This window comes from Bos javanicus, chromosome X, assembly GCF_032452875.1.
Source record: "Bos javanicus breed banteng chromosome X, ARS-OSU_banteng_1.0, whole genome shotgun sequence".
Taxonomy (NCBI): Eukaryota; Metazoa; Chordata; class Mammalia; order Artiodactyla; family Bovidae; genus Bos; species Bos javanicus.
Window position 1 is genome coordinate 125,230,702 of NC_083897.1, and position 21,819 is coordinate 125,252,520.

The 21,819-nt window shown below is 41.2% G+C and overlaps 1 protein-coding gene across 2 annotated transcripts in view; it reads right to left on the bottom strand.

Annotated features, from left to right (window-relative positions):
• Positions 1 to 1,718: 1,718 nt before the first annotated feature.
• The window catches only part of FRMPD4 (FERM and PDZ domain containing 4), a 205,448-nt gene continuing 185,347 nt past the window's right edge, over positions 1,719 to 21,819 (bottom strand). The window contains exons 14-16 of one of the 2 annotated variants that reach the window (XM_061407869.1): positions 19,801 to 20,868; positions 18,156 to 19,448; positions 1,719 to 16,564 (exon numbers count right to left, since the gene is read on the bottom strand). In XM_061407869.1, the coding sequence (XP_061263853.1) occupies positions 15,240 to 16,564; positions 18,156 to 19,448; positions 19,801 to 20,868 (3,686 nt within the window). In that variant the 3' untranslated portion in view covers positions 1,719 to 15,239. Of the gene's footprint in view, positions 16,570 to 18,155; positions 19,449 to 19,800; positions 20,869 to 21,819 lie in introns of both variants that reach the window. The other variant, XM_061407870.1, reaches the window with a different exon arrangement.

Genomic DNA, 21,819 nt, shown 5'->3' on the forward strand with positions numbered 1-21,819 from the left:
AATATCAAATAAAACAACTGACAGACTAAAATATATAAGCAGCTCATACAACTCAATATCAGAAAATCAAACTACCCAATCAAAAAGTGGGAAAAAGACCTAACAGACATTTTTCTCCAAAGAAGACATACAGATGGCTAACAAACACATGATAGGATGATCAACATTGCTCATTATTAGAGAAATGCAAATCAAAATTACAATTAGATACCTTACACCGGTCAGAATGGCCATCATCAAAAAGTCTACAAACAATGTTGGTGGGGATGTAAATTGATACAGCCACTATAGAAGACAGTATGGAGATTCCTTAAGAAACTAGGAATAAAACCACTATATGGCCCAGTAATCTCACTTCTAGGCATATACCCTGAGGAAACCAAAATTGAAAAAGACACATGTACCCCAATGTTCACTGCAGCACTATTTACAACAGCTAGAACATGGAAGCAACCTAGATGTCCATTGACAGATGAATGGATAAAGAAACTGTGGTACATATACACAATGGAATATTACTCGGCCATAAAAAGGAACACACATGAGTCAGTTCTAATGAAGTGGATGAACCTACAGCCTTTTATACAGAGTGAACTAAATAAAAAAGAGGAAGATAAATATCATATACTAACATATATATGGAATCTAGAAAGATGGTACTGATGAATTTATTTGCAAGGCAGCAATGGAGAACCAGACATAGAGAACAGACTTATGGACGGACACGGAGAGTGGAGGAGAGGGTGGGAAGTATGGAGAGAGTAACATGGAAACTTACATTCCCATATGTAAAATAGATAGCCAACGGGAATTTGCTGTATGACAGGGGCTCTGTATCAACCTAGAGGGGTGGGATGGGGAGGGAGATGGGAGGGAAGTTCAAGAGGGAGGGGACATATGTACACCTATGGCTGATTCACGTTGATGTTTGACAGAAAACAATAAAATACTGGAAAGTAATTATCTCTCAATTAAAAAATTAATAAAATAACATCTTCAAAGAAAAAGATGATAATTAGAATGAGATCTATTGTACAATACCATTTGATTAAGTCATGATACATGCAAACAAAACAACACTCCCTTTTTCTTTGAACTTACCAGAAGACGTGTTATTCAGATGATGTACCTCCTGAACTGATTTAATTTCTTCCATTCCCTTCCTTTCCCCTCTCCTTCTCCCTCCCATGTCTTGGTCTGTTTGATTTATCCAAACTGTGTGTGTAACTGTCAGTAAACACCCACTAGGAATGTTTTTCTACACTCTAGTCATGCTGTCATGAAGAGGAACAGAATAATGTATAGAAGAGTTTAACATGAGCCTAGATACTCGAGAGTACTTCTGGGTTCTTTGGTCTGGGTTAGTGTTGGGGAATACATAATTTATTGCAGAGAGAGGAATCAATCTCTTTCTCTCTTTCATCTCTATCTCTACCGTTATCTCGATCTCTCATCTCTCTCTCTCCCTAAGAAACAAGCCAGCCTAATTTGGTAGCCTGCTTAGAAGGAAACCTCAGAGAAAGCAGATTCAGACCATCTTAGCCTGCTCCTCTGATTGCTTTTCCTGCTCTTGTAATCGTCATGGATCGTTGGGCCTGTCTAGGAGGGAATCAATATCTAGTAAAGTTGAAGAAAACCTATTTCTCAAATTCCACACTTCAGCATACCTCCTGAGAAAAATCATAACACGTATGCACAAAGAGACAGGTACAAGAATGTTCATTGCAGCAGTGTTTTTAATAGCAAAAAAACAACAACCTAAATATCCATTAACAGCATAATCTAAATTCTAATATGCAATAGACAACTGTAAAGCCATAAAGGTCAATGAATGAAAGCTCTCTCTCTTAAAAGGCATAGATCTTTCGAAACTGATGTTGAATAACAAAATCAAAGTGTGGAAAGGATATGTACAGTAATGATACCATTTACATAAAGTTTAAAAACATGCCAAACAATATTACACATTTTTAAGGACATGTAATCATGTGGTAGATATATGAAGAATTGCATGGGACGGGTACAAAAGCAAAATCAGGCTTGATGATATCTGAGGAGGGAGGCACAGGGCACTGGGGAACGTTACTCAGAGTATTCCAACTGTCTTTGATACTCATTTCTTTACAATCAAGATCCAAAGCCATATGGTAATTTGCTAGGATCTGACAAATCTGGGTGACAGGTACACAGGAATTGACTGCAGAATATTCTAGATAATAATGTATGCTTCAGGTGTGTCATACAAAAATCACAATATTAAATCAATGTGTTAAAGTAGAGAGAGAAACAGTAACTCACACATGTAGTTGTGCACACCTAGAATATGGCCAGGTCACGTATTATTCACCTATGACCTCCACACAGTCCATTGAGCACACTGTAACCAAATCAGAAGAAGTGAAACCAGCACTCTGTAGTTCATTAAAAAGAATTTTATGAAAACAACATAGCTGATATCTCTGAAAAAAATATCAGTTCTGTTCACTAAACACTAAATAATGACTACAGAGAAAACTCAGAGGGAAAAAAAATAATAGAAGGAAAACAATCTAGAATTGAAGAAAGGCATGAAATCTCAGAAGGAAAAGATGCACTAAATTCCAAGCAAATTGAACAAAATACAATTCCAGATCTAGAGACAACCTTGTGAAATTCACACTGTGAGTAAACAGAAGAAACAGATCTGTGGGGAGACGGCAGATCCGCTAATGGAATGAGAACATTCAGCAAACCGACGTAAAAACATGATGGAACAATGACATCCATCCAAGGAATGTCATTTTGAACCTGGAATCCCATATGCAGCCAAATGATCAATTGAGCAAAAGGGCAAAGTGAAGGTATTTTCAGATATGCAAGATTTAAAAAGGTTTCAGTCCATGAAACCTTTACAAGAAAATTCCCCTAGTAATACTGGATACAGGAAACTGTGGGGTCCATTCTAAGAAAGTTGGGAAGGCAAAGTCCTAGGATGATATTTATTCAGATAAAAATAGGTTTATACTAGAAAAGGAAGTCAGATGGCTCTAGCAAAGAGGAATGCCTTCAGGAGGAGCTTATTCCATGGGACAACACAATGGAGGTACTGGATCTGTTAAGGCTTTGATGGACCCACGAGGGAGAGATTAAAGAAGGCTGCAGGCTCTTTGTCACTCCTCCAACTGAGAGCTATAGCCTAATTCGCCTCTTCTTGACAATGGTGAGGCCTCAGGTGACCAATAAAATTTTACTGAGTGACTTTCTAGACTAGGTCATAAGATTTGAAGTTTCTGCCTAGTTCTCTTGGGACCTGGTTCTCAGGTGACCAGTAAAAATTTACGGAGTGACTTTCCAGACTAGGTCAATAAGATTTGAAGTTTCTGCCTGGTTCTCTTGGGACCCTCGCTCTTGACATGCTCCATCTTGGAAGCCAGCCACCATGTAAAGGTGCTGCAATCTTGAAATTGCTGTTGTGAGAAACCCAAACCTCACGGAGCAGTCTCATGAAGACTCTGTTTGACAGCCTCCAATGAATTCTTGGCTAGTTGCTAGCCACGTAAGAAGTCATTGTGAAGCCCTGTCAAGCCTCAGGTGACTCTGGCCTCAGTCACCACCTAAACACAGCTGCATGAGACACTGCAAGTAAGAATCAGCCAGCAGAGTCCAACCCCAGACCCAGGGGGGATGCTAATAATTCGTTAAGCTCCTACATTTTGAGGTGGTTTTTAATGCAGTGCTAGATATTCAGAATAGCGTATTTTAATTTCATGAGAAAGAAAAAAGGAAAGTCTATAGAAACATCAGGAAAACTTTAAAAAAAACCTAGAAACTAAATACAAAGGAAGCTATGATATGATTTTGAAAAATCAATGCTATTTAAGGAAAGAGTCTATTTTATTTTGATGCTTTGAACATTCTTTCAAGTGACTTGGGAGCCATGATATTGAAGGTGGATAAAATGAATCCTCTTATCATCACAATACAAACGTTGATTATTGGCTTGTAAATTGTACAGCCAATCTAAGTCTAATGAATGACTTCATTTTCACGAGAGAAATGAAAATGCTAGCAATCTTGACTAGGGGGAAACAGTAGGACAACCTTGCACTTATAAGGAAGAGAGATCAGATTTAGTTAAAGGGGCTCTATGAAGCAATGGCACCCCACTCCAGTACTCTTGCCTGGAAAATCCCATGGATGGAGGAGCCTGGTAGGCTGCAGTCCATGGGGTCGTGAAGAGTCGGACATGACTGAGCGACTTCACTTTCACTTTTCACTTTCATGCACTGGAGAAGGAAATGGCAACCCACTCCAGTGTTCTTGCCTGGAGAATCCCAGGGACGGGGGAGCCTGGTGGGCTGTCATCTCTGGGGTCGCACAGAGTCGGACATGACTGAAGCGACTTAGCAGCAGTAGCAGCATGAAGCAATGACACTGAACTTCTGTTAGGCAAATGTAGGGCAGAAAACTAGCTTGCTTTGGTATATATATGACCATTCTGGCTGCTATAGAACTTCTCCAGGTTGAATGCAATTCAAATTGTGTTCTGTCTACTTTCTCTTGTCTTATGAAACTTCTCCCCTTAATGTCTCCTGATGTTGAAAATCCAATCTGGTGAGAGTTCTCTTAAATATGTATGTGGCTGTTGTCATCTCTTTTGGATCTATTAATCATAGCCACTCTGTTTGTATTTCAATGTTTAAACACATTTTAAGTAATTTAGGCTTCAGTCACAAGAAAAGGTTTAGTGCAGAAAAAACAGTGATTTTCAGACATGCGCACTCATTAGAATTATATGGTGGCTTCTTCAATCCTATTGGTGGACTGCACCCCCTGCCACCTCCCCGCCCCCCAGAACCTGAGTCAGTGGGTCTAGGTAGAACACAGGAATCCACATCTCTATGTTACCAGAGGGTGGTGGTGCTGCTGCTGGTCCGAGGGCCATACTTTGAGAATCACCAATTTAAGATACAATGAATTCACAGTAAACTCTTTCTTCTTTCCTTCCACATATAGGGGTCTCTGTTTTACCTTCTAGAAGAGCTCTGGATAATATCATGGTTTTCGCAAAAGCAGTTGACTATGATGGTTTTCCAGGCTGTAGTGGTTTACAAAACATTGGTCCCTAAACATTGTGACCAATATTGCTTTAATAACAGTGTAAATGATATCAATGTGGTGCTACTCATGGCCTAAAATAGGAGAAATGAGTGAAGAAGTGGTGAGGGGGAAAGAAAGATATGTTGGGGAAATAATTTGCTCCATTCCACATCAATGAGAAATCAACAGAGACCGTCTAAAGATGACTGAACAAGAAGCAGAGGTTTAACTATAATATTTAAAGTTAGATAATGAAGACTAGAACACAGTAACACCCCTATTAGATATTGGGTGGGGAGGAGAAGGAAAGGTGAGCAGTAACATAAATAAGTGAATTCCTCATCGTTTAAGAGGTGATTGGCAGCGATTGTCCATAGTCGGTAAGTCAACAAATTGTACTATTTAGAATTAAGGAGAAAATCACTAGGAAAGCTAAAAACAGAAACTGGTGAAATGGGTTGTCTCTTGGAACTGGGACTTAGTGGGGAGTTTGGGACGGGAGATGGTTGCTTTTTATTCTATAATTTCTTTGGTGGAATTTAAGTTTTTAAAAAATACATGCTGTATTTATTTGATTAAAAACAATCAAGCTAGCTACTTGGCCCAAACCTGGTGAAGAAAACTGCAATTCCTGAGTTCAAATTTTGATTCTGACAACATCCATGATTTAGGGCCAGTTATATTTGGATTCTCTAGCCTCAATTTTCTTTCTTAAAAAAGATAAAGATTATTAGGTATAAAATAAGCTACAAGAGGATATTGCACAACACGAGGGATATAGCAAAAAATGAAAAATAATCAAGGGATGATAATAATTTCTTAGAGGTTGTTCTAGGAAACAGATGCAATAATTATGCATGAAAATCATTTGGCATAGTACCTGGCACATTTGCCTGAATAAATGTTAGGTATTGTTATTAATGTCATTCTAATCATACTGGTAACAGATTAGAAACCAAATTTGCAGTAGCGAAGAACAGAGGCAGATAGGAGGCAGAAAAGACAAGCATGTATTTCTGGGTGATGTGACACTACATTTATTTACATCACAGGCATGTGCACGGGTGTGTGTGTGTCTGTTTGCCTCGTCTCAGCTTTCTCAGAAATCAAAGGAGTATGAACAGAATACTTCAGTATAGCCTGATTCAACAATATAGTTTTACATAGCTTTGCAAAACAAAGGGAGAGAATCCATAAAGAAATGAGCCCTGCTCCATATTCATCTCTGCTGAAACCCACATGAAGGAAAGAGCATCCTTTCAGGGTACTCTGGCCAGCAGTGCCAAGTGGGCATGGAGGGCAGTTGAACTTCACTGTGTGGGCTCCACTTCAGATGAATAACTTAGGAGCGGGTGACCTGGAGCCCATTCATCCCCCTTCCCATAAATACATGAGAAAGGCATGGTTATGCTGGCTAAAGTTTAGCATCTTTAATAATTCATCCATCAGTTTGATTGATGTAACCTGACCTCAAAGTCATACTTGACTCTAAAATGAGTGCAAAGAAAAAAGTCATACTGCTGCAGAAAGTTTACCTATGGACTCACCACTAATGAAATCCTGACCTGTACAGGTCAGTGCATCATAATTATTGGAGTTTCCAGCCCCAGAGAAGCTTGGCATATTAACATGGAAATACATCTAGAGAATGGGCCAGGGTCAAGACAGAGCTGGCCAAAGGCTGTCCACGTGGCCTTTGATGACTTATGTCAGAGCTGTGGGCTCTGAAAGCCTTTGAAGTTTGTATTTCAAGTGTCTACACTGTATATTCTGTTCAGAGGAATATGTGACCTGTTGAGTTTGTTTGAAGGCTGAAGGAAAAGCCTTAGACGTCAGGGCTGACAGCCCCCAAGGTGGTCCCCGTGATTCCTGCCCCTGCTGTTCATGCCCCATCCAGCCCTCTCCCCTTGAGTGTGGGCAAGACCTGGAACATGCTTCTAACCAACAGAATATGGCAATGGTGAAGAAATTTTGGAGATGTACTTACGGTCCCAAATCTATTTAATTTTGAGTTGATTAAATGAGTTTATTCTTGGAGGACCTGACTTAAACCTCATTGCAGACTTGATAAAATAAGCAACCACATTGGAGATGGCCCTGTGGCAAGCAGTTGTGGGCAGCCTCTATGACCCTGGGGTAGCCTCTGGTCTCCAGCCAGCAAAACAGCAGGAATAATGGCCAGTCCTAAAGCTGCAAGAAAATGAATTATTCTAGCAATCTGAATGAGCTTGGAAACAGAGTTATCACCAACCAAACCTTCAGATGAGAATGCAGCCCAACCTAAACCTTGTTTGCAACATTTTGAGACCCTGAGCAAAGGACCACTTAGGCTGTGCCCAGATGCCTAATCTCCAGAAACTGAGATACTAAATGTGTGTTATTGCAAGCCACTAAGTTTGTGTTAATGTGTTACTCAGCAGTAGAAAAGTAGTACAGAAAGGTGGGGGCAGGGAGTGTCAGGGAGATAAAGAGGGGAAAGAAGACAAAGGCAATAATGAAGACAATAATGGATAGTGGAGATTCAAGTTAAATTGGCTTTCATCAAACTCTAAGCTTATACCTTCCTTTATTCCTTTCTACCTTGTATATATTTTAAACCTCAGAATGGATTGGGTCACATCTGAGTGGACTTGGGATTGGGCTTGGAACCCAACCAAGAAGGAAGTTGGGCCCAAGAACTGGTGGAAAGATGGGGAAAAGCAGTGGAAAGTTCCAGCTCTGGACTGAGGGTTGGTATGGCATCAGACTGTGTTTTCAGGAAAGACATATTTCAGGGAACAAACTGCATATGCTGCCTGTTATGTCAGTATTTGACACAATTCCCATATGCCATAGTATGTGGTAATCGTCACAAAATAATCTATAGTCAAAATTCACAGCAGATTTTCAGATCTTGGGGAAAAGGTAGTTATCCATGTAAATCATACATGATCATCTAAGGCGTCCAAAGGCTAAGAACAAGTGAGTGTTGTTTGAGTCTCTGTGTGTGTTGGCATTGTTCAGGGGCACTCTAATGAGGGGTACTCTTCAGCTGCTACTGTTTCCATTATACACACCCTTTGCATGTCTTTAGCACGGCCTGTGTGAAATGGAGGTCATGTGTACTAAATGATCAGAGTTAGCTCCATCCTGCCAAATCCAGAAAAATCTTCCTTAGCAGCCTATCAATTTCCCTCTTAGACTTTACTGCAATCTGTCACAATTATGCTTATTTTTCTACATTTTTTGTCTGTCTGTCTGCTAGAGCTTCATTGTCCAATATGGTAGCCACTAGCCATGGGTGGGTGTTTAAATTTAAATTAATTAAATTGTATGAAGTTAAAAATTCAGTTGCCACATTGGAAGTCCTCAATAGCCACGTATGGCTCTTTGCTACCATATTGTACTTCAAAGATTTAGAAAATTTCCATTATTGCAGAAAATTCTATTGGACAGTACTGAATGCTACCCATTCAGTCATTTTTACCACAGGTTCAGGCCCTTTAAACACCTAAGTACAGAAAGTCTTCATTCTGGATGGCTCTGATATATGTGAATCTCCATTAACACAGTTCAGCGAAATACCAGTCCCCCAACATGGTTTAAACTTTGGTTACCATGGTATGTTAACTGTGAGTAACTTCATAAAGTACAAATTTTGCTACTAACTCTTTAATCAAAAAACCACTATATAAATAAAAGATGGGGACTTCCTTGGTGGTCCACTGGTTAAGAATCCCCCTTACAATGCAGGGGACATGGGTTCTATCCTTGGTTGGATAACTAAGATACCACATGCCACGGAGCAAATAAGTCCTTGTCCCACAACTACTGAGCCCACGTGCCACAACTAGAGTGTCCATGCACTGCAACTAAAGATCCCAAGTGACACAACTAAGACCTGATGCAGCCAAATAAGCAAATATAAATAATAAAAGATGTGACTAATCATATCATCTCCTTCAAAGTCTGCCACTGATCAGTCAATGAGCATCTGGTATTCAGTTCATGCACAGACAGCAAAGCATGAAGATGTGCTTCCTCCCTTTCTTCTGAGTGATAAAACGGAACCATATAACATTTTATAAAAAATGGATGATTACAACAGGGAACTGGCCAATGAAGGCAAAAGTGCAACAAAGAAATAAAAGTGGTTGCTCTGGAAGTAGAATTTTAATTGAATGTAAACGGAGTAATAGAAGAAGTGGGTGACTGTGGGAATGTCATCACTGTCCTCATTTGGGATTACAGATATGCAGGTCGGCTGGAGGGATGCAGGGAAGGCGAACTTAGTGACATAAAAAAGGGAAGTGGTTGTGATGAAAAGGATGAAGCAGTCCCCAAGGAAGTGACACTGGGGAAAAAACAGTCACATTAAGGAACTCTTAGAGATATTTCACAACAAAGAAAGCACGGATGATAAAATGTTGGAAGTTGATCCATACTGAGAAAGGAGTATGGCAACTTGCTGAAGCATTGTTATCGTTAGTCGCTCAGTCGTATCCGACTCTTTGCAACCCCATGGACTGTGGCTCACTAGGCTCCTCTGTCCATGGGATTCTCCAGGCAAGAATACTGGAGTGGATTGCCATTCCCTTCTCTATGGCAACTTGCTGAAGCATACAAAGATGCTAATTCCATACTGTAAGTTGTTGTTGTTTGGTCGCTAAGCCATGTCCGACTCTTTTACAACCCTATGGACTGTGGTCCCCAGGCTCCTCTGCCCATGGGATTTCCCAGGCAAGAATACTGGAGTGGGTTACCGTTTCCTTTTCCAAGGGATCTTCCTGACCCAGGGATAGAATCTGCATCTCCTGCCTTGGCAGGCACATTCTTTACCACTAAGCCACCTGGGAAGTCCATACTGTAAGTTACATGATGCAAAAAAGGCAAGTACTGTTCAAACTACTCTTTATAAGGTTTTACAAAAAGACTCATTTTAATTCTCAGAGTTTCTAATGTTTTAAATGACTGTGTACTGGATAAATAGGCATTTTATTATATTGTCGTATCCCTATACATTAATAGTTGATAAGAGAATGATATTTTGACTAAAAGTCTTTATGGATCACAGAACAGTTGTAAGTTTTTCACAGTATTAAGATCACTTTATGCATTTTGGGCCTGCACGGTCTTCTCTGCAGTCCTGTACTACCATACAAAGTGAAGACTGTCTGCACTGACTTACTCTGAGCCCCTTCTTTCTTGCGAAATAACAAAGGATTACCCATTCTAGAATGGGTGTTCCCTTTTTGGCAGAGACCATGTCAATCATATTGTACTCTGCCTCCAGAACCTAGCAGAGTGTGTGCCCAGACTAGGACATTGTTAACAGCTATTTGAACAAATGAATGGACTCACCCTGGGAGCTGGGAGACAGAAAGGAGTTATGGGTCATGTAGTCAAACAGCAAGATGTGCCAAGGGTACTAATTCAACAGGAAAACAGAACTATTACTTGGTTGGAGGTTACCAAGAAGACTCAGCTTCCCCAATACCACCTATATTGACAGTCGAAGCTAATTCTTTCTAACGTTGTGAATGACGAGACTGCAAAGGACATCCTAGTCAAGAATTTTGGTTTAGACTGCAGAGTGAAAAATGAAGGGAATTCCCTGCTAGTCCATTGGTTAGGACTCCATGCTTTCACTGCCAAGGGCCCAGGTTCGATCTCTGGTTGGGGAAATAAGGTCCCAGAAGCCATGCAGTGTGGCACGTTAATTTTAAAACAACAGAAAACTGAGATGCGATTATAAATATGGAGGAAAGATTAGGGCAAGTTCAGAAGAAGGCAGTGGGTTAATTTCAAGTTGAATGGTGAAATAAGTTATCCCAGTACTTGGGATAATTGGTTATCTACTTCTTTCAGCTATGCAGGATTTAATTCCATTATTTTCTACAGCAGAAATGGTTGATAAAGACATGGATTGTTCTTCCATGTATTTCCTATGTGTAGGCTTTGAAATTTATTTATTTTTTAAATTAAAAAAATTCTAATACAATTTCTGAAGTTACTTTCCAAGCTTTGAAATGAAAAAGTGAGAAGGGTAGGCTAGGGAATAGGTAGAATAAAAAGTACCCAACTTAGTGATGTTCAAGTTGGTATGAATAAAATTCAGTTCAAAAGGTAAGATTCCAACCCTTTGATCTTTCAAAGCTGAGAAGCTATTTGTGCAATCTGACTTGAAAGTTTTATCATAGTTTTTGGACTGCCAGAGGGGAAACTTGCACTGAAACCCACAAAACTAAACTGAAAACAATTCACACAGACAGGCACACACACACATACATCTATATACTCAAACACCTCTTTTGCACCTCTATACTCTCAAACACACACCCCCCCCCTAAAATCAACCCCTTTCACAGCACAAAATCAGGTTAGAGAAACAATGTAATAATATCCATATATTTTGACTCCTGTGAAGATTCTCAACTGTTTAGAACAGAGAAGGAAGCACCTGAACATAGCTAATTTGCCTTGTTTTTCAATTTCAAAAGTAGTTAACACAATTACGAATGGTGATAATCAGTCCAAGAGAACAAACATTGCCAAATTAAGAGTAAACCAGGAGGAATAAATTACAGTGCCATCCTGAGTAGCTCAGAAATAACATTCAGAGAATAACTGACACTTAGAACTATATAAAAGTAGAACAGAAATGCAAATTGTCTTTCCTAAGATGGAGCATGATGAAAGAGGAAATTCACAGCAAAAGGAATTGATCTATTGTAATGTTGTGGCTGGTCATTTCAATATAGTCAGTTCTTCTTCTCTGAAACATAATTTCTTTTGTGTTTAGACTAACTTCAGCTGGGCCGAGGGGTCTGTTTTAATTTTAATGTCTAATGCAATTGCATGAGTTGTTGGATTTTACTGGCAGCCTAATGCTGTGAGGGTGATTCATCTGAGTCCTCCGTCTTTCCATGTCAATCAGATTCTTCCAGCCAATCCACTTACATAAGATATGGTGAAACTGAGACTCAGAAAAGGGGCAAATGTATTCAGATTGAGTCAAAAGTTACACTCATAAATACCTACAATAATAATAACATTAGCATAGATATTGAAAAAATTGAAAGCAAATGTCCTAAATTGTTGACGATGATTGTCTTTGGGGGTTTCTTCATTATTTCTGTAACATTTATTTGATGATATTAGGGAATTATTAATTTTAAAAAGTGTAAAAATGGCATTATGATTATGTTTAAAAATTCTTATCTATAGTAAGTGCTTACCGAAATATTCATGGATTAAATGCTATGATGTCTGGGATTGGCTTCTACATACGCTGTGGAAGGAGGTGCCTAGAAATAGAGAAAATAAGATTGGACATGAATTGGTGTGTGATGAGTACATATTGATTCATTATATGATTGTGTCTACCTTTGTATATGTTTGAAAGCTTTATAATAAAAGATTAATTAAAATGATAGGTGATACATCTTGAAAACTAGGCTGCAGACTAAGTGTAAAGGACCTTAGGGACAAGAAATTTTCATTCTCTGGTTCAGTGGTCTCCACACTTCAGTGAGTGCAACTCTGTCTGTGACAATATCCCATACATGCACCAGGCATATGCTTATTAACCGATTTATTTAAAATGATGTACATACACCACTGTGCTCTTAGGCTGTTATAAAACATACACAAATGTAAAAAAGGCTAGATAAAAATAAACACATGGATCATTCTAATACATTCTTCCTACACTCTAGTGGATCTGGACCCCACTTAGGAGCAGCACGTTTAGCAACAGGGGAGCTTTTGAGGTTTTCTAAGTAGTAAAGAGTTTGTTTATATGAAACAAAAATTTATTGGTGCACCCAAAGGTTCTGGGAGATTGATTAGAAAGACCCAGAGCTATTTCACTGAGGCCTCCGAAAGAAATGAAATGGACTGGGACGGTGTTCTAACTGGAGATGTCACGTTCTTGTATAGTTCTTTTATACATATGCAGTACACTAATGCATTCTGTACAGTCAGGATACAATATGCATATAAAACAAACAGCCCCCACGTGTTATCTTGGGCAATATATTTAATGCAATGCTTATGATGCTAATGATATATAACACTGAGTACTTACTGTCTGCCAGGTATTGCAGTAAGAACTTCGTATACATATTTTTACTTAAAACTCATGACAATCCTATGGAAATAGATCTTATTATTGACTTCCATTTTACTAGAAGGAACTTGAGACTGAGAAAAATTGACTATCTTTCCCAAGATGAAAGGAATAGAAAATGGCAGATCCCAAATTTAAATCAAGAAGTGTCTGACCCCAAATTTCATGTCCTTAACTATGAGACCATATTGCCTCCATATGGAATTAATGATAGCGTCCAAACCATGAGATCATTGTGATGATTAAATGAGATAATATATATGTTTCACACATTGTCTGACATAGAACACAATCCTATTAATATTTTAGTATACAGAATATTTACCAAAATTTTCCACAGTAAACACCATTAATACTTCTATCAAACACCAATATTTATAATTGTAATCAAATAATGTTTTATTAAACATTGTAATAACACATGTCTAAACTCCTTTTGTTTGCTACCACCTATAAATATGTGTGGCTTTTTTTACTGAGTCTCTATGGAACGACTGATGAGAGAGATAGCAACTGGGGACTGTGTTATGCCTACAAAAATGGAAATATTTGCACTGGGCACACTCCTGTCATATTTTAAGAAGCCACCTACATAAATAAGAGTGTGTGTACCTTGAACACTAAAAGAGCCATGAAGTACATATGTACATTATCAACTTTATTTTACAACTGCAGAATTTGAATCCTTTTGCTTTGACCCAAAGATACATTTTTAGAGAGACGATGGTTCTGAAAACTTCTTTGCATTACATCAGGTTCACTTAAAGTGGTCAAGTTTACCACTCGTGTTTTTTTTTTTTAATTTTTTCCCAGTTTACATATTTCTATCAGCCAATCCAGACTAGAACATTTCATAGATACTTCATTATTTATTTAAGTATGGCTTCCATATTAGAGTAACTATCTTTCCCTGATTTTCTGTAACATTCCAGATTCAAAACTTTGTCCCAGTGTTAGGCTGTCATTGCAAATTTGGTTGGAAGCATGGGCTCCTGCAGAGGGGATGCATGAAGCTCTTTGCTGAGAGCTGTGATTTGTGATGTGACTCACAGCCTGATGTGTGGTCTGCTTCAAGTTACTGGACCTGCATTTACTTGTGAGGATCATTTTATGTTCCTTTTTGTAGTTTTGCAAATACTTCTCTAAATGCTCTGTCACTCTGAAGGGAATCCTATGTTTCATGGCTGAAATGGCAGGCAGAGAGATTGTCTTTGGTTTGTATATTTTGACACTGAGTCAAAGCAGAGCTTTCTTTTCATCAAACAATTTAATTTTGGTATTCTGAATTACTTTCACTTTCCATAATTAGTCTATAACTAGGTATTATCCAGAAACCTGCCCATCATTCCCCTGTTCTTCTATTTGGGAAGTACATTCATTCTAGAAACATCATGAAGAACATTTGTGTTGACACAATAGAATCCATTCCCACCCCATTTCTAGCCCAAATGGCATAAGCCAAAATGAAATATGTAGGATTCTTGGAAAAAAGCATCAGATAACCAAACACTATGAGCAAAAATTAATTTATTATATATATTCTCTAATAATTCATAATAGCTTTTTGAATTTTAAATGTCTTTTTGCTATTTCCAATGCTTAAAAATCATAGCTTTAAAACATAAGTACTGTTTTATATACATTGTGATTTTTCTTTCCTTTCCTTTTCTTTTTACTTCTAAATATGAATGATATGGTCTCCAAGTATCATCTTGGAAGGAAAGGGGATAGGATTCATTGTTTTGCTCCAACACAGTAGAAATTAAAATTTCACATCACATACCTGGAGTTTTGACTATATGAAAAATAGCCAAATGTCACCACTTTCTTGTATATTTCTTTTACATGTATATATATGTATAATATAAACAGAATACATCTGGATTAGTACATTTCAACTTTTCATCAATGTGACTTTTATCTCCTATTTCATAGAAAATAACAAAATATACAGAGAGAAGAAAGGAGACGTCTGTTCATCGTACACATAAAGTAAATAAAAGTTCATGTATGGCTTTGCAAAGGTAGATTATGATGTGACTTTCATACTTTATTTATTTAAAAGCATCTTGAGAGAACGTGTTAGTGTGCTTACGAGAGCGGCCATGGTGGTTGAATGTCGCATCGAGAGTCCAACATTGGGATCACCAGTGGTCTTTCCAGTGGCTGCCTCGGCAGCTTTCAGGAGACAGATGTAGTTTATGACCACTTCATCGATCTTCGCTACTATTTCCTGCCGCTGTGTTTCGGAGTTCACGACTTTAACTAATCGCATGCAGGCTTCTGTTAGGCAACAGAGCACTTGAAAGCTGGAAGTCATAGCTAGGAGCATCTCTTCTGGGCTTTTCTCAGCCATTGCCATTTTCCGACAGGCACTTCCCAACTGTCTGGACTCAATGGATAATAGCTGCTTGTACTGAGAAAGTGTTAGGTCATATGCTTCAGAGCGTGACTCCTCTTTCTTTCCCTTGGTTGCCCTGACAAGGCAGAGCAGCTCATTGGCATCATTTTGGGCTGCGAGGAACCCATCGGGCATTGTATATGTGCTCTCCTTAAGGGCATTTATCCTTGCAATCTGGGCATCAAAAGCTAGGTTGCTGAAGTCCACATCATCTGGGCCACTCAAGTCTTCGGCCCAGACCTTCAGCACTGAACCTCTGGACAGCTCTCCTCCTTGCTTCTGAATTCCAATAGCCAGGGGTGGGCTGGTTGGGTCTGGCATGGCTTGAGTCATCTGTGGTCGAAAGAGGCAAGAGACTTGATGGGTGGCCTCTCCCTCCTCTTCATCCTCATCACCATCTTCATCCTGCCCTCGGTTCAGGAAGCAGTAGCTGAAAGGTCCCCGACATCTCCAATGGCTGCCTTCCAGCTTCCGCAAGGGCAATGTCCTATACAGCTTTGAGTCTTTGTGGGCCACCGGGGACTTTTTGTGAACTTTCCCCTCAGAGCTAAAGTGCATCGAGCTTTGGGAAAAACTTTTGGTGAGCTTCTTCCCTAGGGGGAGTTCTGCTCGCCTTTCTGAACTGGTCTCCTGTGCTTCTGTGATACCTGGACACTTTAAGCTGACCGCACCCTGGCTTCTCTCCCGGAAGGTCTCCAAACTGACAGATCCTGAGAGGATATTGCTGCTCCGTCTCAGAGCCCTCTGGCTGGGGGATGTCCTGAGGCTCCCCCTTCTCAGATCCAGTGGCCACCAGCTCACAGCCTCTCCGTAGGCCTGGTTCGCTTGGGAGAAATCATTAGGGTCTTGATTTGGAATTGGCACCTTTGATTCCGAGTGAATGTTTGATGGTAGCAGGGTGGGATCAGCTTCAGGATATTGAGACCAAGCTGAAGGCATGCCTCCTCGTCTCTCCTTCCCAGGCTCTGTCAAAGCTACACTAGGGGTAGCAGAAAAACAGAGAATCATTAAGCACCTCATGGGTGGTCATTTTTACTAAATCTCTATGTGATGTCTGTGATCTCCCAAGGATATATTTGAGAGAACACACGTCTTACAGTGATTATTCAAGCATATTTATGACTTTGAAGTTCCATTTTAAGGAGTTAGATTAATCCTGGCATTGGCTATCTTTTTAAAAAGAAGTGGCCTAATTTAATTAATGCAAATTAAATATACTAATCTTTTAAAGAGGACCCCATGAGGTTTTCCTGGTACAGGGTTTGAAGCTGAGACACTGGGAAACTGCCAGAAAAGTTGTCATGTGAAGAGCACAATTTCCACTTCATAGAATTTTTGTGAGAAGCAAGGGGTAAATTAGGTGAAAGCTCTTTGTAAACTGCAAAGTATCCTTTTACAAGTTTAGAGGAAAAGATGCTAGCTAGGAGACGAGTTAAGTAACATTCAGAGATGGGTTTCCCAAGGCAGGTGAAACTAGTGGTGAGTTTTGACAAAGGAGATAATCTTAAAAGGGCATGAATGAAAATTAACTGACATATACTGACTCAATGGACATGAATATGAGCAAACTCTGGGAGACAGTGGCGGACAGAGGAGCCTGGCGTGCTGCAGTCCATTGGGTCGCAGAGTTGGACACAAATGAGCAACTGAACAAGAACAAGGTCTCACTGACATCTACTGACCTACTGGAAAAGACACTATATGAGGGTATAATTTGAAATGGGAAAGTATGAAAGAGCGTCTGTTTTTGTCCCATGATGGCCAGCCAAGTGGATCTTGGAGACCGATAAGTGCCCACCTGGTGGCAGAATGGTGAAGATGAGCACAGAAGATAGCTGTGCTCATGTTTCTACCTGTGCTTATTATTATTTTGGGGGAAATAAAACAGCTCATCATGTACCCCCAGACCTTCCTGACACTGCAGTAGGCCTGACACCTCAGAATACTCATCTTGGAGAGTTTAACAGAGTATGGAGAATCTGGAAATATTGCTGAAAGGCAAATGATCTCCCTCAATCCCTCCCAACTCCCAGATCCCCTGCTCTATTATCCTTCCCTGCTTCTCAAAAACGAAATGGCAAAATGAGAAATTCGATATCTTGAGAAGGAAATCAACCTTTTGTGATTCTTATAACTTAAAAGTGGCACTGGGCCTGGCTAAAAGTCTACATTTAGAATTCAGGAAAAAAATATTGCTCCATTAAATTCTAAAAGCAAGACAGAGCAGGAATCTAAAAGGCAAATGCCATTTCCGATACTGCCCAGATCTAGAAACATCAGTACGTATTAAACACTGGGGGACCGATGATTGACAATTAACCTGGCCGCAGTTCAGCAGCTTTTTCAAGAATAAAACCCTAACTTTTACTTTTCTTCCAGATTTTTAGTTTTAGTTGTAAATTTGTTTTACGTGCTCCTGGTGGGTACCACAAAGTGCTAAATCAAGAATTTTCAAGAATAAAACCCTAACTTTTACTTTTCTTCCAGATTTTTAGTTTTAGTTGTAAATTTGTTTTACGTGCTCCTGGTGGGTACCACAAAGTGCTAAATCCATCATTGCTGTACCTGTGGTTTCCTTAATCTTGGGGAGTCGATGACATCCGTCTCTCAGAGTGCCAAACAGGGGTTCGGCATTAATGGCTGTATGCAGGGCAGGCACCGTCATCCGCGGACACATCCCTTCTGTCTGTGGGTGTAATTCCTTAAAGGTGGCCCCATGGTTGGGCAGCCCGGGGGCTCTCTCCTCGGAGGGAAGGTAACTCACACCTTTTGCGGAGGCCTCGGCCATCAGGTGCTTCCCCAGGGAGGGGCAGAGGGGGGACTCCACCGGAGTGGCGCACGTGCTGCTGCTGCTGCCTGTGCCACAGCCTGCATCCACCGAGGAGCCTTGAGAGCTCTGGAGAGAAAAATGGCCCTCGCTTTGCAACGACGACATCCGCTTGGCCAAGTGGTAGTCACAAAGGCGGCCCACGCCCTCCTCTGCTTCCGGGAGCTTGGCTGGACGGTCACAGCCGGACGGGTCGGCATCCTCCGGGTTACCCAAGTCTTTGGCAGAAGACACACAGGTGACGTCTGTTAAGAAGTGGTCCCGCGGGCCAAGTCCTGAAACCTCGATGGCTTCTCCCTCGGGAGCCCCGTCATCCTTCCCTTCAGTGTCCCTGCTCCCCACACCCGAAGCTCTGGGAAAGGTGATGCCTGGTGCTGCTTCCAATCCAGTTTTTTCAGCCACAACGCCCTCAGTGGCCACGTACCATCTTTGGCTGTCCTTGCGGAAGGCAGTTCTCTCCAGGTTAAAAGTGCTGAGGTGTTGACTGTCCCTTGAAGACACAGTAGCAAATTTACCGCCTTTGGCGTCCTCCTCTGCCTCAGCTGTTTTGATCCCCTGCTGTTTTTTCCCCGGCATGCTCCCATTAAGGGGTGCTTTCCCCTCCCCATCGGCCAGCTGGCTTTTCCTTTTGCTGGTGCAGGAATACGCCATCGGCCCAAGGTGCAGTTTGCCAAAATAATCAGTGACTGACTTGGTTTCCATGGTTTCGGGCTCCATCTCCATGTGGTCCGAGTGAAGCATCTGCTTGGAAGGCACAACTTTGGGCGGGAGGTCACTCACCGGACGGGCGGCCAGAGTGTGGGAGGCCTTTGGGGGCAAGCCCCCAGCAGGGCTTTTGGAAGCGGGGAACTCTGTCTGCTCTTCTGCCAAGGGGTGGTAGCCTTCGTGAGTGGCCAAGAACATGCGGGAGAGGTTTTCTGACTGCTTCTGGGCCGTGGCCAGTTCAGAACTCTCCGTCATTTCAGAAGAGTTAGTCTCATTGCCCGAGTCAGAGGAGGACTCGGGACTATAAGCCCGCAAGATGGCTACACCTGCAGGCCGTAAAAAACAAGAAGTGGTTAATGGATGCATCACAGGCACTAGGAGACACGTAAGAACATGGGATTCATTAGTATTAAAAACAATACCAAGTTTTCCCTTTTCAGTAAGGACTCTGAGTTTATTGCACAGTTGTTCCGGAAATAGGGGGGAAAAAAAGTGCCACATGTTTAAAAAAAAAAATGGAAACCACATACACAAAAACCCATGATGGTAGTTTCAGCACATTTGGGAAACGGGACATGCGTGAAATGAAGGACATATGACAGGATTCCAAGGGCGGATGGCTTGAAGGGATGGAAGGATATGGCTATCAGTGAATAAATGTAACAATCGTGAAAGAACCTGAATTGTCACTGGTCTGCGGATCTTCTGACACGGACAGAGCTTCCAGAGTGTCCAGCGTGGAAACGCCAGTGTTATCCAGGCCTGTGTCACACTTGCCCTCGGTGCTGGTGGGCACAGCGTCGATGAGGGACACGGGGATCTCGTCGTTCTGCAGGGTGCCGCCTGGCTCCTTGTCCTCGAGGAAGGAAGCAGCCTGGCTCTGAGAGTCCTCCTCATCAGAACTATCTCTGAAGCCAGGTGGGGGCGCGGCAATGGCCATGTTCAGGGAACGCAACAGGAAATCATCCTCATTGTCGTCCCCTTCGGGAGGGGGCAAAGACGTGAGGTCGATGATGTCATCGCTTGAGCCAGAGAGGCTGAGGAGGGCTGGCTGGCTCATCTCTCCCACCACGAGGTCCTCCTCACAGCTCACCTCATCCTCGTCCTCTGCGTCATCCGTGTTCTCTGCGTAACAGATGTCGTGCAGCAGGGGCTCCTCTATGCCCTCCGCAGCCTCGAAGTTCTTCACGTCGCCTATGTTTGCGTACACAGAATTGGCCACGAACTGGACGCTCTCTGCGTCTGGAGTGAGACCCAAGCTCTTCATGTCATTGGCACCGCTTATGTAGAGGTTGCTCTGCTTCTCCAGCAGTTCTGGACTCTCATCCAATAGCCTTTCATAGCCGAGGGTGGGGGCAGTGACCCCCTCATCCAAGGCGAGATCTCCAAAAATAAAGGACACTTTGGCTCCTCTCGGAGACTCCTGTGCTTTCTTAAGAGTTTCTGGGCCTGAGAGGCTCAACAGGGACCGCTGAGCTAGACTTCTGTAGTCTGCCTCACACGGAGCCTCACCCGGCTGGGTCAGCTGCTGGGTTAGCTCATCTGAGTTATAGGTGTTGTCCACATACAAGTGCCGGTGGTGGTCTTTTGGACACAAGGTGCCATCCGGAATCTCAACTGCCTTCTGCTTTGCATCTATGTATGTTATCTGTGCTTCCTGCTCCTCTTCACCAATGAAGGTGGTTATTTGGGGTATACAGTTCCACTCGGGACCAAGCATGTTGTGCTTTCCTTTATTTTCAGTTCCTAAAGAGAAAGAGTCATGCAAAGACACATTACTGTGTGGGCTGGTTTCTGGGGGCACTTTGTCTCTGTTTCTTAACTTAATGGCTTGTAGCATCACTTTTGTGAATATGGTTATTATTCAGCTTTCCAAATAGGGGAGTAGTTGATTTAGGCTTCAGATATAAGGATTTCTTGGTTAGGAGAATTGATACTGCAGAAAATAGAACTGCTACTTGATAAAACAGAATACCATCTGAGAGTAGGGCACTACAGCTTCATTCCATCTGATCTCTGGTTTTAGTATTTAAAAGACCTTCTTTATGTCTATAGATGTGAATATACAACATACCTTTAAAAAATCCTTAAAGGTGATAGTCCAGTGGGCTATTATTCTGGGAAAGATTGCCCTTTTCTTTGGAAAGTGAAATCTAACATTTCCCACTTTGCATAGGGAGATGCTGGACTTTTTCCTCACTGAGTTAAGAGAAGGTCAAGGATCCTCATACTTCTACCATGTATTTCAGGAAATATTGTAATGACAATATAATAATAAATATATATATGTATAGTATAGTAACACAAACTGTAATACTACATATTGCAATGGTAGTACTAAAACTCCTCTTTAGCCTTTTCCTGTCCTAGTGGGTTTGCATATTTTTACATATAAGTGCCAGCACATATGCCCATAAGCACACATGCACACACAGGCAGGATGTAGAAGGTGGAGCATCGACAAGTACTGTACTCCTCTCTGCTATTTTTAAGCATAGTTAATACTTTGATGAATTTCCATCTTTATTTGTACCATGAAAACTCCTGAAGATTTGTTTAATGTTCCTCCAGAATTAAAATGGCAAAATCCTAATTTAAACAGCATTGTGTTATTTGATCTTTAAGGGTCTTCCAATAGAGAATTCTGCTGTGGAAATTTTGCTCTGATATTTACCAAGACAGGGCAATGAGTCACTG